The following is a 16,660-nucleotide window of genomic DNA, read 5'->3' as shown; positions in this document are numbered from 1 at the left end:
ACGGCTGGAATCCCTTGATCCTATTCCTGCTCTATCATTCCATGTCAGTATACTGTAGGTGATATTTTTCTCATAGAACTCAATTCTCAACCAATCAATAAATGATGAAATGCATGGTCAGTGACTCAGTGCCATGAGTAAACTGACCAGTGCATAGCACCAAAACCTGCAACATAATATGCAACAACTTTGTGTTAAGCGCTTGCTTGTCAAGCGGTCAACACAAGTTTGTCAGTTTGCTGAAGGTGCTGCAAGTGGCTGGCCTCCTAAGGTTGATCTTTGGGCTCTCTGCATTGTCATCCATCCACCATCGTGTAGGTTTTTAAGTGTTTTTTTCTCTTCAACACAAAGCAGTCAGCTGCTTAATTTACTCTCCATCGTACAATGGTTTCTGCCTGCCGGAAATAGCCAATCTGCAATATCACCACGCATTGCACCGCAGCGCACTGTGAGCTTGAAGATCATCTATTTTCGGCAATCGGCACTCTCGACACCATCGCAATGATCGCACGACAAAGACATAACTCAAGCTTTAGAGGCTTCCCAGATGTAAGAATGTTAAGGGAGAGAGAGATTAAAATGGACAATGTTACTAGCAGATTGCTTGTACTTTGAACTAATACAGTGCCATGGACAACAATAACTGGAATTAGCACACAATGCTGCAGTACAGCTCGTAGTTCCTGAAATGCTCTGTATACTTAGTCAAGTTACTAATTAGTCAATGCTTAATATAGTTTCTCAAGCCTATAATTGTGTACTAGTCCACATGGCAATTCTGAGCAAATTTGATTTCCTTTTGAAAAGAAAAAGAAAAGAAGAGCAAGCAATCCATCCAGCATCACATTGCTCATGCGCATTCCTTCCAACCATTCGCCCTGCCACAAAGCTATTTATAATTATAGTACAGTGCTTTACAAAACAACAAGCCATAGTAAAATATTCTGCTTGGGAAAATGCTAGTGGCCTCATAGCTCAGCAATTATACACAAAAAACATGGCGTAAAAAGGTCAGACCTGGCACACGGCTACACAGTTGAAAGGACTATTCATTTAACTCTGAAGTGTAAAAATGAGCCTGTTGTTCGTACGGTAGGGAAGCCAGGCGAGGAATGGCAATCACTGTCACTGCATGTACCAAAGACTCCTACGTGAGGAGGAGTAGAGCAGTGGTTCCCAAACAATGGATCGGGACCCAGTTCTGGGTCACGCAGCCATTATTATTTTTATTTTTTATATATTTCAGAAATTAGGGGGCATAAAAGAACATGCATTAAAATAATTGCATGAAAAATCGAAATTCGAGCTAAAATGTTTGCGCTACATTCTCACTTAGGTGAATCAACAACAATGTGGGGAATTCTGGAATTGGCATAAGGTCTAAAATGGATGAAAGGGGGGGGGGGGGGGGGGGGGGCAGGGGGGGCCGGGGGGAGATAATTGGCAAGTCTAAAACATAAAAACAAACCTGGAAGGATCCATTTGTACACTTTCAGAGATAAATTAGCATTTCTTTCCTGTGTGTAATTGTGAGTTCTGAAACAACTCTGAAGCAACAAACAAAACTAGAAAGTTATCTTCTACAGTCTAAGTTTGTTGTAAATCAAGCTTAACCTTTGGAGATAATAAATACATTTCACAGACGTGATACTAGGCAAAATCCCTCATAGCTACAAGCTATCTCGGTAGCGGATCATATAAATTAACATATTAATCAACAGTCATACTCTATTAAAAAAAGACCAGAAACTTCTTAACACACACGTCAAGTCACTCACACACACACGCACACGCACACATACACAAATAAATAAATAAATAAATAAAACATAAGGAACAACTGTTTCCCATTAGAAAGCACATTGCCTTGCACATAATATAAAGTCAGACAGCCATAATGTTTTATGATGATCAGTTAAAGTATCCCATCGATTTAATTTAAGTTCCCACTGCTCAACCGTACATGTACAGTACATCCCCATACTGGCATTCATAATATTAAGCGTGGCATCTCTTACGTGGCACTGTGTTTAATATGTTCTAGTTAAGTCTAAGCTTACGTGACTGCTATACTTGCCTGCTAGATTAAGTGCATCAATTATTTTTTACATTCATTTAGACTAAGGCAATAACAGAAAACAGGTTAGTTGTGATCCTTTGGCGTGAATATTATTTAAATTAATATTAATCAACATAATGTAAGGTTTAGTCTTGGAGGGCGGATTCATAGTTCACACACTAAACAGACATTTTGATATCCATTCCATAGAGTTGTGTCCAGCTACGTGGGAATAGATGCAAGTAACTCAATTTAGGGCCTTAAGTTAAGTGTGCCAGCGCTAGTATAACAAGATCAGTGTTAGCAATACAAGATTATGTGGCCAGGATCATGTTTTAGTTTTCATTTTGTCCCCCCGCAATACATTCATCCATTTACAGCCGAAACATCTGATTCCCAATCAGGAGATGGTCTTATTTAATTGTTTCCTAATGCCTTTATCATTATTATTGTATTATATATTTAATTCATAGGCCAAACTAAAGAGTATAGGCTGTCCTGAATCAAGTTATCTATTTGTATACTTTTGCTCTCATATAGAATAATTTACTGAGCATATACTGTATACATGTACGTTTATCACATGTCCCTTCTAGTTTTGCATTATACTGTATGAATCATATTTAACATCAGGAATAATGGTCCAGTTACCTGTTATTTGCAATGGTTCTCAAAGTAGGGTCCGGGGACCCTCTGGGTTCCTTGAGTGGGTTCCAAATGGACCATTAACAGGTCCATAACTCTGAGAGTGGACACATTCTGTAACTCCGTACACTCTCAGAGTTATGGTGGTCTGTAGAACACTGTCTCACCCCCAACAATATTGTGACTTATTGACCAAACATAAGTGACTTGGAGGGGGGCAAATAAGGCACATGTTGACTTTTTGGGACTTCTGTACTACATCAATGCAGAAGTCCAGTTCTCAACATTTTGACTGTGTCCGGCAAAAAAAAATCAACCGTTAAACCGATGGTTTAAAATCAGATATTCCTCAAAAGTCAACATGTGTGACATCAACATGTTGATGTTTGGTACATTTTTTTCCCCAAGTCACAATAATATGCCTTTTGGGGGTGAGACGGTGTTGATTTTAGGGAATCCCTTGCTGGAAAGAGACAGTTACAGCTCTATCTTACACGCTGGGAAGGACTCGTCCTGCATCACCACAGTGCTGCTGCTGGCCAGTACCATGATGTTCAGCTCCTGCTGCTTGTCGTGGGTCTCCTGGTACCACTCCCTCATCACGTCAGAGTCATGGGTGGGAATGAGGGTTACCTGTAGGTATGTATGAGGGAGAGGAGGTGTAAGTAAGTAACACATGTTTTTTGTTTTCATGATAGGATTTTTAGGGCCATTTAGGGCAGTGGTTTTCAACCAGTGGTCCTTGAGGGGGGTTCCAGGTGGTCCCCAGCTGAATGATGGAGAGTTGGTAACCAAATGGTCCCTTATACATCTTTAACTTTTGAGAGCTTAAAATGAAACCAAATGGACCCGTACAGGTCCTCAAGAGTTACATTTTTGTTCATCTGCATTACATAATGCATTACTTTACAATTTAATTTACAAGAAGTCTACACAATTAGAGAATGTAGAAGACTTATTTATTTTGATCAATGTTTGCCTGTTATCTCTCCTAATGGTACCAATTAACATCAATTCAATCAAATTGTGGACAAAATCTTTTGGGTCAAAATGTCATCAAAGGGCGGGCCGTGGCTCAAATACCAAAGAAATAATGAGCCTTGATATGAAAAGGGTTGAAAACCACTGATTTAGGGGTTTGTTTGTATTATCAGGATGCCTGATAGTGGAATCGGCACCATGTCAAACCCTAGAGGGGATTGTGAAGTGCAGCGCAGGCGAAACCACATTCGGACACAATGTCCTTTCAGTACAGAGTAGTTCGACATGGAATGACCTTCCATTGGCCATAAGGGAGATTGTCCTACTTTTCCAATCTTCGAGTACAATCTAAAAAAATGGTTGACTTGATCATTATGACCATTCATAATCAATCCTGCACTTTATTTGACAACGTATTACTACTACTTGTAAATAATAGTGCACTTTATACACAATTAATTCATTTTGGTATACAAATATATACTGCTCTCTCTCTCTCTCTCTCTCTCTCTCTCTAGTTAGTGTGAAGGTTTTCCTGGCTGCTGTCGCTAAGTGCATTCTCAGGGTTGGGTCGATGTAAGAGTGATTATGGTCTTGGCCTGTTCTGCATGTGTCTTGAGGCAACTTGCTGTGATATCATTTGGCACTGTAAAATTTCCAATTGACTTGACTTACGGTATGCTTAAAACATGACCATCTCTAACATAATTCCCAGGCAATACTTTTTAAACTTATAGGCCAGTCATTCTAAGCTAAAAAGAAATTCACACCCGTGTGAAGTGAGGGGCACTCTTATCATCGTACATCATCTCATTCCGGGCCAATCACAATTTGCGTCCCTCCTCACCTTCATCATCAATGTTTGTTTTAAAAAACACTCAAAATTGTCCATTCATTGTCAATGGCATTTAATGTTTGTGTTGGGACAAAAGTTGGGTTACACACACCAAAAGCTGGACATGGGAGGGGCTATGGCCCCTCCTAACCCATTTTGGACTGAGGCCGATTCTACGAACCTAAACCTAATTTACCGTTACTGTACATCACAAAACCCAAGAAACATGACCACTTCTAGGTCACAGCTCTGCTTGGCACTGGCTGTTTTGTGCAGTGAACCGTGGATATGGTTCTGCCAGTTCACAGGCCACTAACTATAATGTTTTATCACACCTATCACAAATATTAGATCGCATCACATCATCTTGACAAACATTTAACCACCTTGACATGTACATGTAACCGAAACACCACGGGAGACGGCGAGATGTTTTATCACACCATCACGACATGATGGAGGTGATGATATGGATGTCCCGATGTCAAGGAAAAGCCCATAAATAGTGAAACTGAAAACTCAGCCAACAATAAATAGTGTGCCTAAATTATTCAGAGAAAACTATCACGTTGAAACCCCAAAAGAAATCTGCCGTTATGCTTTGCGAATAAACCAATAGGATGTTTTGTGTCATTTTACATCCAAAATAACAACAAAAATGGAAGCAGAATGTGTTTCTTGCCAAAGAACAATCATAACCCATTCAGGACGAGGACGGGAACACCTTTTGGTCTTATGTTATACTTTAGCTATTGTAAAATAGCAAATCTACAAGCTCATAGTGTCTCAGGTTACTGTGGATTTGGCTGAGAGGTGTAGGTAGACCCCACGCGATAGCGAAGGGTCTTCTACCCTATCAGCCATTGTAAAATCCATGGTAAGCTGGGACCTCGCGTGGCTTATTGCTTTTCTAAAACGGTTACAAACATATAGCAATATTAACCTAATAAAACTATTAAATTCACAAAAGTAGCTACGCTTTGCGCCCATTAGAGCGAAACTATTAAACTAAATTAAACTTCCTTGTTTTGCTCGGCAAGTAGGCTATGTGACGGGAGAATAGTGCTTGATGTCTTTTACGGGGCTGCCTGGAGCCACACATTTGAGTCATATGAGTGCGGGCGGTGCTTACACGCCTGCACGGCCAGCGTGTGTATGGCAATCAAGTGCTCCCCTTCCCCAGTTCAGCTACGGAGCTGAGGGATCAGCTGGGAATGATATAAAGTGATTGAACAACATATTTTCAGATGGGGGTCGGCGGGCAATTAGTTACATAATTATAATGAATTACATGAAATAGTTTGAAAGCCACTGATATAGAAACATAGGTTTTTCAGAAAACCGTCAGGATTTAGAAGACATTTTGTAGAATCTGGTCTACAGTCCTAAATGGGCTAAGTCTTACCTGTGTGTTGTTTCCCCACTGGGCCTTTCCTTCCAGCAGAGCATCGAGGACAGCCTTGCTGGGCTCCTGGGCGGTCTGGTCGTTGCCACTGACTACATAGTAGGAGGACCGCACCCGCTTAAAGAACTCTGCGTCCACATTCTTGGCGCTGCAGTGATTGGGGATGTAGACCAAGTCCATGTACATAGGAGGGCAGCTGGACACAGAGGCACCACCTGTTGCCTTTGCACTGCCTGAACCTAAGGCACAAAAAAAAACAATTAAACAAACGAACAAAATCACATAATGAATTAGTTTAACCCATTAACCCATTAAGTGTAAGTAGTTCTTACACTTTGGAGATTTTTCAAAAATGTTCAACATAGCACATGTACAAGCTCACAGCGGGCCAAGAAGTGACGCGCTGTGAGCTTGTACATTAATACTGAGTATTATACATTGTATAGATTGGGGTTACAGTATAGTTTAGTTCAGTGATTCACACCATTTATTCTGTAATTTCAATGACCCTCAGTTTGAGGGTAACTGTAAAATCTAAACTGTAAATGTTAATTTAACTCAGAGTGTACAAATGGAACCAAATGGTCAGAATTACAGACCCTATGAGTGGTTTAATGTATTCTATTATCATAATTATGAAACTTCAGTGTATTATATTATATTATATTATATTATTATATATATTCAGTGTATGTACTGTAAAAGCTCACCCGAAGTGGCACTTTTCACACCCCTGGAGGCAGAGGTATTGGTCGCATTCTTTGCGTCTTTCCCTTCTCCCACACTCTTCTTCGGGGAGGCGGTTTTCAAATCCTTGACTTTGGACAGTCCCCCCTTTCTGGCCGGCGAGGAGGCCTTCTTGGTGAGCTTCTTCTTTTTGGGCTTCTCCGCTCCGTCCGCTTTGGCATCCTGGTTCTTTTCCTCAGCCTTCAAGGCCTCCGGGTCCACCATGCAGGTGTCGGGCTGGGCTGAAGACGGAGTGGGGTCCCTGGCCGCCATGGGAGGAGGATCCGGATGCCTGTAGGTCAGAGTTCTGTCCGTGGGAAGGGTCTCCGAGTCATCCTCAGAGTCGATGTTGGCATCGGCGGTGATGGAGGGACACTCCTCTGTCCCAGGCGGTACGTCGGAGTCTGTTTGGGAGGGTGCAGACTCGCTGATGGAGGTGGGAGGTGTCTCGTCACACTGCTTGGCGGGCAGCTTGCCCCCGGGAGGCGGGGGTCCTCCTCCGGACTTGGTCAGAAGCTTCTCTTCGTCCAATGGATTCTCCGCGTTCATGAAGTACTCGAGTGGGCTGGGGTTGATGAAAGACGGGGAGAGCTCTGTTTTAGGGTGACGGTACTCACATGAGGTGACCAGACAGAGGTCCACATCTGTCCTAGACTGGGGAGAGGGGCTTTTCTTGGATGAATCTGGATGCCTGGAGTCTGATAGATTGGAGCAGAGAGGCAGATATGATGGGGATGGAATATTATGGCCGGTAGGGGATTTGGACTGAATAGTAGAACCCTCACATTTAAAAGGATTAGTCTCCCGTGCTGGGGATAGTGCCTCTTCCTTAGAAGGGGAGGGTGAAGGCGACAAACCTTTTGGAGGGGAGGGTGACTTATCGTATTTCTGCTGTGTGCCAAGTTTATTTGAATTATCCTCCACAGACAACAAGGTTTTAGCTTGGGGACCTCCTGCCACTGGCGATGAGTCAGCGGAGACAGGAGAGTGGGTAATGGAGGCCATTTTTGGTGTGACTGGAGACTTCTCTGCCTGCTGTGCTGCTCCTGGTGACATCCCTGCCATGTGGCAGGGCGTGGTAACAGAAGGAGTGGACTGAGATCCATCGGAAGGAGATGCAGAGGCTGCACGGCCTGAGTCATGGTCTTTAAATAGGATTGAACTATGTAGGGCAGGTGGTGTTTTTATTTCACTTCCATCTGAGGGGCTGTAGTCCACCTCGGTGGGGCCATTCTCAGTAGCACGTATGCTGGCTCCCAAAGACGGGTGCTCTGGTGACTGCTTACTAAAGTCAAGAGCTAAGGAATGGTCAGGGGACTCTTGGCCAAACTCGAGGGACATGGTTGATTGCTCTGGGGATTTTGTGTCCTGGCTCTCTGGCCTGGTTTTTGTCTTTGGTGAGATATCTGGGGAGATGGACATGGGCCTGGGGCTGTCCTCTTTGGATGGGGACCCCTCAACCTCATGGAAGGTGGTTGGAGTCTGAGCCACAGAGACGGAAAAGGAGTCATCCACCTCTGTTGAGTGAGGAGAGCCCACCTCGGCATGTAGGGAACGGGAGTCTGTTGCGGGCTCCGGGTAGGAGTTGGTAGCTAGAGAGGCAGTCGATGCTGAAGCTAAATGTGAGAATGTGTCCTCTGCTACTGCCTCCTCCAATGGGGTGCCTGACTTGTCGGATGTGGTTCCCTCTGATATTGACATTTTGCTTTCTTCTTTGAAACCGGCAAAAGGATTTGTGTCTTGTTCATGCTTTGTTACTGATGCAGAGGACAAAACCAAATTACCGTTTACTCCATTTGTCTTGTGATCGGAATCAAAAGGTGACCCATCTTTCTTTGTTGGGGATTCTGAACAAGGTACAGTGGGGCTTTTGGGAGGGGACCCCATCTTCACCCTAGGGGTGGCAGGACCATCTACTGGGCTCACTCTGCTTGAAGACTCCTCTTTATCACTTGTGACCTCTACAATTGTGGGACCTTCAGCATTACCCTCCGTCACAGATGGCATAGCCCCAGCTTTCTCTTCCACTGGGGATTGATAGTAGGGTGTGTGACCAGAGGATTGAGGTGAGTATCCCCCGTCTAATGCCCTGTCAATTGGGCTGTGGGGGGACTCCGCTGATCCCATGGCTGCTCCTGCCAGTGTTGTGCACAGTTCTATTGGTGCAGCAAAAAGTGACGGAGCTTCAAAAGTCCTCTTGTGATCTCCTGAGGGAGAACGAATAAGGGGTGCCGTGGTGGAAAAGGAGCCGAGTCTGGTTGTGTCATGGACATTTGTTTTGCATGTCTCCTGATCGAACTCCAAGTCCCCCACTGTCTCGCCTGGCCCTGGGGGAAACTCCTTGCAGAATTTATCCTCCTCTAGTGACGAAGGGGGAGATATTGTTGAAGCGGAGTGCTGGTAGTCCCCGCCGTCTGTGAGAGCACTTTTTGAGTGGTCTGACTCAGGACCATCCTGGAGTGGAGAGAGACGCCTCCTCATGTCAAACTCCCTGACAAGGTCCTGGGAAGGGGAGTCAGTGTCATCATTGGTGGTTTCGTCACTAATGTCCTTGGGAGTCAACATCTCATCCATAGCTGTAGGCACACTGGAGATCTCCATGGTGGATTGGGTGTGTCCAGAGGTAGCGGTGAACTCTTCAGGTGGCTCATCGCGATTCTCATCATCCGAGGCAGTTTCACTCTCAAAGCCGACAGGGAACATTTCATCATGAATGGATGCAGCTGGAGAAACAGGCGAGGACACTTTCACTGGGGTCGATACAATCAGAGCATTTTTCTCTATCTCCCTTTCATTAATGTGCTTATCAGCTGTGTGTTCATTAGCCTTGTCATCAATGTCTGCACCTGCTTCTTCTTCTTGTACTTCCACTTTATCTGCACCTATTGTATGCATCTCATAAACCTCTTCTGACTCTCCCTTTGCTTTCTGTGGCTCATAAACCTCTTCTGTCTCTCCCTTTTCTTCATAATCGCCTCCCTCTAATGTCTCTTCCAGTCCAGTGCCCTCATCCTCAAACCTTTCACTTCCACTTCCACTCAGTTTTGCCTTATTCTCTGGTTCATCTGGAGTCTCCTCGCCTTCTCCTTCAGCCTCTGTGGTTGTTATTCCCTCGTCCACAGACTCCCCCGCCTCGGGTGACTCTTTGGTCTGCATTATTTCCTCACAACTGATCATCTCGGATTCTTGCTGCGGGGTTTGCTGCACTGTGGCCTCATCCTCCACCAACTCCTCAGCCTTGAGCTCCTCAAAGTCCTTGGTGAGATCTTCTGGTGAGGACATGAGAGATCGCTCTGCTTCTAGAGCCACAGCAACAGCTCCTGCAACAGCACCTGCTACAGCACTTGCGCTGGCTGCCAATTTAATGTCATTTACTTTTGTGTCCTTCTTTGTTGATTTTGACTTGCCCTTTTCTCTTAACTTCAAGGGACTTCCAGTAACTTTTTTTGAGGCATCATCCTTTTTCAAAGGCTTTGGTTTTGGTGCCATTTTTCTCTCCTCCCCAACAGTCTTTTTTATGTCTTTAGAGGTTTTTTTCACTTCTTTCTTCTCTTCCTTCCTTTCCTTCATCGGAGAGTCTCTTTTGATATCCTTTTTAATGTCTTCTTTCTTAACTTTCTCATCCTTTTTGCTTTCCTTTTTGGGTGTAAGCTTTTCGTCTTTCTTTGTTACTTCATTTTTCTTTTCCACAGATTTTTTGGGTTCCTTCTTAGTAACATTGTCCTTTTGAAGCTTGGGTTTGATGTCAGACTTCTTTTTCTCCGGAGTCTCATTTTGTGAAGCTTGCTCTACTTTTGTCTTGGTTTCTTTCTCGGGCGCCTTTGCCTTTTTAATTGGGGCCTTTTCTTTTTTCTCTGCCTTTTGAGTTTTTTCCTGGGATAATTCCGCATCCGTCTTTGCCTTTTCCGGGACTTCCTCCTTTGATTCCTTTCTTAAGCTTTTGATCGGTGACGCCTTGGGGGTAGACTTGATGCTCTCCTTGCTGTCTGTTCTCTGTCTCAGCTTAGCCTGCTTAAGGCCTGCTGGGGCCGGCGCCATATTAGGAGACATTGACTTGTGAGTGACAACAGGCTGCTTCAAGAAGTCTAGGTGCTTTAGTTTTTCTAAACCGTCAAGGACGTGATGTTGTGTGGCGTTTCCAGGAAAGAGAACACGCACTACCTTCTCTGAGGGGTTCGCAGGGTGCCACACAATGAGAGAGGAGATGGACGCCAAGAACGAGACGGGGAACTCTGATTCTTTTCCATTTGGCAGCAGAATGGAGGCTTTGTCTTTGTCACTGCCTGTCCACTGTTTCATAAAGTGCTGCAGCTCCTTGCTGTTCTTTGAGGGATTAAGCACGTACATCTCTAGTTTCCCTACACCCATTTTCTGGAAGAGTATGATGGGCTCTATCGTGTTTCCAACGGGTCTTTGCAAAGACTCTATCCTTAGATTTAGCTTGGTGAGGAACTTCTGCGTGAACGCCGCCTCCTCCACATTCCTCCGCACCCTGTAGTTAGCGTCAGGGCTACTCAGGCTTTCAGGGAGGTTCACAAACACAACGCCAATGTCTGGAGAAATCTGGTTCTTCACCCAGTCACTGTTGCCCTGGGATCCCTGCGACTGCTCTTCCTCCATCTCTGCAATCTTTCTCAGCAACATGCTGTTGATGCCTGGCAGGTTGTCATCGCCGATGTGGGTCAAGAGGATGGAATCCACCCGGTCCAGGTGTCTCACCAGCTTCCAGAAGCATGATTTCCTGTCCGAGCCGCCGTTAATCAGCATGTTGAACCCGTTCACCGCAAAGAGAGCGGAGTCACCGCGGCCACCGGGGAAAATATAGCAGCATGGCTTTGACAGCTTCAGAAAACCGCCTGAGGTGGGCGGTTCTAGCATGTCAAATGGAGATGGGATCTCCACCGATTCTGATAGGTACTCTGTAAACTCAGAGAGGCCCTCCATCTCTGGGAGTATGAGAGTGGAGTTAAGTTTCATGTTGATGAAGTCCTGCAGGTTGTGTTTGTCCAAGTTGGAGTTTTTCCAGTCGCCTTGTTCGGGGCAGGAGAGGGTAAGATTGGCCTTGTTCGCTGGATGAATGGTGCTGAGCAATTCGCCAATCTAGGAATAAGGGAAAATGCTATGTCAAGTTTGTATTTAATGGCAAAACACAGCAACCAGTGACAAAATGTAATGAATAAATAATATGTCAACATCTAACGATGGGTAACAATAAAGAATATGTTGAATATTCAATGCAATTCAATGCTCACACTGCGTCACATTTCAACGTGTGCTGTGTAGATTGCCCGTTTTCATTGTGCGACACTGTCGTACGACAGACAATTAAAAAAATAATAAGCACAAGAAATCACGACTCACCTCTTGGTCAGTGAAAATGTCTATGAAGTTGAAGAAAGAAAAGGATCCAGACTGAAGAATGAGCTCCCCGGTGTTTTCAAAGCATTGTCCAGAGAGGACCAGCAGCTTGTGTCTGGCAGTGTCTGAGATCATCAAACGAGCCTTGAAATTAAAAGAGAACAAAGGCCAACTTATTATTATATCCTGTTCTCTGGTATGTTAGTTACAGTTAACAGCAAGCGGCCAACAGCTCAGGACAATAAGATATTCAGACACAAGGGATTTAATTTTCTAATGTTAATTACTTCTACTGTGGAGTATAAAAACTGCTACTACAGAAATTTGCTGAACTTGTTTACCGCAAACACCACCATCTCGTGGCTGAATTATGTACTCCAGGACTGCCTGGAGGGCATTTCGAGCAGAAGGCGTCAAATGGATATCTTGGCGGTAAAGAGTTCATTTTTACAGTGTTTAAAATCGTTATTGTATTAGGGTCCCGTCAAATATGCATTTAAATTATCACCACAGTCATTTCAGTCAAGTCCATTAGTTAATTAGCTGAGTCACTCCGTCCCCTCTAAACCCTTTTCTTCTCTCTCTCTCAGTTTCTTTCTCTCTCGCCCTCTATTGCTGGTGTTCAGCATTTCCCAGTCCCCAGCATTTCTTCCACTTCAATGTCATCTATCTGTTCCGGGCTGCTGGCCAGGTCAAACCCGCAGCGCTGTGAGATGATATGAATGCACAGCTTGACCGCAGATGCAGCTGGGATGGTGTAAAAGCCGACAAGCACGGGTATAACACAGAAAATGTAACACCACCCCAATCGCTCAACTAAGTGCGATATTTGCCTCTGAGATGTAGTGGAGTACAAGTAAGTATTGGAAATTGCAATTACTTTAGTACTCAAGTACTCAAGTACAAATACCTCAAAATTGTACTTAAGTACAGTAGTTAAGTAAATGTTTTTAGTTACAAGTCGATAATAGATATATTATTTATGTAACAAAAACACTGGTTAATGGAAACACAAGAGGGTGTCTAATAACGTCATGGTTTCCTTGTGGATCTCTCATGTTGATGACATCATATTGCAGTCTTGACATCATCAATATGGAGGGACGACAGCATCTGAGATTATTAATTCACAAGACCTGACCGGACCTTTCCGGACGCGTACACTTGTATGTTGCAGCCACCGATCCGACCAATAATATCCCCATGTAAGAGCTCTATATTTGTCATTCCTTTTCCCTTTTATAAACATAATATGGATGGACATCCCTGATGTCTTTTAATGCCTACTGTATACTGTATATGGGCATGTGACGACAGGGGTTATGTCTGCGACATAGTGACGGTCCGCTGGCCCTCGTCTACCGGGGCCCTCGTCTACCGTTAGCCGATTCTTCTCATATAAATACGCACAAATCAAATATTGACAATATGCGATAAGAAATGTGGGCATCTGGCAGCGTGCACAAGAAATTCTGTCCAAGGCTGCAGTCTGTGTTCTTCAGAGCTTCTAATCTTTCACATTTCTTCATTATTCGTCTAGCAGGCACTCTAACCAGAAGCTTGTATTACCAAGGCTGCATAATCTGCTGATTAAGTTGTTTCAAACTGTCGTTCTTTTCAAGTTTCGAGTCACATTGTAATGCATGCTTGTAGGACCTGTGATTGACTGTGTCTGGGAAGAGGCAAGAGCAATGGAGGAAAGAGATGTCACTAGAATGATAAATGTGAGAAAATGTTTTTTGTTTTTACCTCAGTGCTGACAGCTTCTTCTGACGGGTTGATAAGCACCACAGTCTCCAGGACAGTGCTTTTGTGGTGAAGAATCCTCTGTCCTAAAGAAAACAAAAACAAAAACAATATTATTAATTAATATTAACCCAACTAACTAAGTAACCCAAGACTATAACGTACAAATATATCACAAATGCTGAGCATGTTATTTCGGTGTTGCTTCGACAGAGGCCTGTTTATTTGAGGCCTGTTTATTTGAAGCACTACATTGTTCTCTTTGCACTCTATATATTTGGCAGTGGGACTAGGGCTAGGGCAGTAATATATTTATATTTATATTTATCTATATATTTGGCAGTGGGACTAGGGCTAGGGCAGTAATATATTTATATTTATATTTATCTATATATTTGGCAGTGGGACTAGGGCTAGGGCAGTAATATATTTTGGCCATCTGAAAATGGACATCCAGAAGAGAAGATTTATATTAAAACAAACAAGAAATGATTCAACATTTTCTAAACATTTTCAATATGTTTCAAAATATTTAGAAAATAGCAGATGTGCAAGCTCGCAGCGCGGCACAAAGTGACATGCTGTGAGCTTGTACATCTGCACATTTTATAGATGTACATCTGTACATCTATAAGTATAAAGTGGTTAAAATGATTGTGATGCTGTATTAACACATTTAGCTGGGGACCCCCTGGAACTGCCCCCTCCCCCTCTGATCTCACTCCCTTCGGGGCAGCGGTGGCCGAACGGTTTGCGGAGCGGTCTTGATATCGGAAGGTCGCTACTTCGTATCCCCGGACCGGCACGTTAAAATTACCACTTGGACAAGGCATTGAACCCCTACCATGAAATGTTCTATGAGCAGGGCCTGGCTGTAAACAAGTTCTTGAGCTTAGTCCAGTTACCCTGGGTAAACATAGTACCTTTCCTTTCCTTTCCCTGGATATGAGCGTCTGCTAAATGCCTAAATTGTAAGCGCATGCGAGTGCATACAGGCACACTGGCTACACAGTACACACTGGATCTAATATGACTTTTCTTGTTTCCTGTCAAGTTGATCTGGCTTTTCTGACCACCAGATGACCTAACCTCTCCATCATACTGGATCTGCACATCCAATTATCGCCCATGACCTGACATCCACTGGCCCGCACAAGGCCTGCTCCGTCATGCTGTGTCACCTACTATATACCCGCTCTGATAATGGATTATATACTCTTAACAGAAAGGAAAAAAAATATGTGGTTCATGTGATCTTTCTCTGGATAGGATGGATGCCCTTTACTGTAGGATATATTTAACCAATCACACCAGAGTGCTGTGGTGAGAGAGAGAGAGCGTGCGCGAGAGAGAGAGAGAGAGAGAGAGTGGTGAGTCTATCGTTTAAATACATATGAATTTAGAAATTAAACAAAGATTCGGGGTGGTTCATGTTTGCGTAATGTGGCGTGCCTTTCCAAAACAATTGTGGAACAGAGGATTTGAAATGTTTGAATGTCTGAATTGCGGTGATGATAATAATAAATCCTGTGGTGTTTCTTTTTTTACCGGCCAGGATGTCCGGAGGGAATGATATTTTCTGTTCTTTGTCATAACAAATATGGCCAGAACCGGTAATTGCCGTTGAGATACTGTTAGCTTTCATTTCACTGAAACAGAAAATACACACAAAAATACAATGCATGGCCCGTACGACGCCTTGATATTTTAAAATACACACTATACTGTGACTTTACAATGCATGGCCCATATCCAACAATCAACAACAACAGCAACCAGCAGCTCAAACTGTCAGGACACAGGAGACAGGATGGTAAACGTGCATCACTGTGACAGTCCAACCAGACAATAATAATACGACATGCAATGCCCTGAGAAAACCCAATTACAAATACACTATCGTGTGTGTGTGTGTGTGTGTGTGTGTGTGTGTGTGTGTGTGTGTGTGTGTGTGTGTGTGTGTGTGTGTGTGTGTGTGTGTGCGTGTGTGCGTGTGTGTGTGTGTGTGTGCGCATGCACGAGCGCCAGTGCGTGCGTGTGTTGTGTTCTCAGGATGACACAACAGTAAATGCTTATCTGCCTGCCTGAGTCTGTCCCGTCCCGTCCGTCCGTCTGTCTGCTGGGTCAATTTTCCATACATATTTTATATAGCAGACAGTTTCTCATGATGAGGCTGTAGCCATTAACCCTGTAGACTCTTCCCAGAGGGCTGCCTATCATTCCCCATGGAAGAAATTATGTTTAATTTGCTGCCGATAACACTGAATTGGCTTTGACAGTATAGTGCCACTGCACTCAGCCAATTATGTTCAAGATATTTACCAGGACATCAAGGCATTTCAAGTGCAAACTCTGTCTCTCTATCCACTGACGTGCTGGGTTCGGTGACGTTCTGTTGAGTTTAATAGCATCAGCAATGGCATCACACTTGCCCCCGCTTTGTACAAACTGGACTGCAGCATCAACAAACCTAAAACTCTGAGCTTTTCTTAGAAAAGGCCCGCGGAAACAACTTTTAGTATGACCTCAAAACAAACAAGGTCAAAGCATTTTTCTACCTGCTAATATCACAGTTATTAGAGTTAAGAGTGGTATCATGTTGATGTTTATGTTTCTTTTTTTAGCAAAAGGCCGATGCACACCTCAGAAGGCTAGTGACAGGTGCGTAGGGCAATATAATAGAGCATATATTAAAAAGGGTATCTTTGAAAAAGAAAGAAAGGTCCCGCACACTGTCAGACACTTGCCAAAATGTTACTCTCTATTAGGTCGACGTTTCGGTCGATTAGACTTTCATCAGGACAGACAGGGGACATCGTTTGTCCTGATGAAGGTCTAATCGACCGAAACACCGACCTAATAAAGAGTAACATTTTGGCAAGTGTCTGACAGTGTTTTTCAAAGA

General features: G+C 43.8%; 1 protein-coding gene across 2 annotated transcripts in view; it reads right to left on the bottom strand.

Moving 5' to 3' along the window:
* Positions 1-1,883: 1,883 nt before the first annotated feature.
* map1b (microtubule-associated protein 1B) overlaps positions 1,884-16,660 on the bottom strand; it is a 35,228-nt gene continuing 20,451 nt past the window's right edge. Inside the window, exons 3-8 of one of the 2 annotated variants that reach the window (XM_083793076.1) lie at positions 13,759-13,841; positions 12,013-12,153; positions 9,595-11,751; positions 6,636-9,555; positions 5,926-6,164; positions 1,884-3,337 (exon numbers count right to left, since the gene is read on the bottom strand). In XM_083793076.1, the coding sequence (XP_083649202.1) occupies positions 3,182-3,337; positions 5,926-6,164; positions 6,636-9,555; positions 9,595-11,751; positions 12,013-12,153; positions 13,759-13,841 (5,696 nt within the window). In that variant the 3' untranslated portion in view covers positions 1,884-3,181. Of the gene's footprint in view, positions 3,338-5,925; positions 6,165-6,635; positions 11,752-12,012; positions 12,154-13,758; positions 13,842-16,660 lie in introns of both variants that reach the window. The other variant, XM_083793075.1, reaches the window with a different exon arrangement.

Source organism: Protomyctophum parallelum (assembly GCF_964188405.1).
Source record: "Protomyctophum parallelum genome assembly, chromosome: 21".
Taxonomy (NCBI): Eukaryota; Metazoa; Chordata; class Actinopteri; order Myctophiformes; family Myctophidae; genus Protomyctophum; species Protomyctophum parallelum.
The sequence above is the reverse complement of the archived record's forward strand: the minus strand, read 5'-3'. Positions and strand labels throughout refer to the sequence as shown.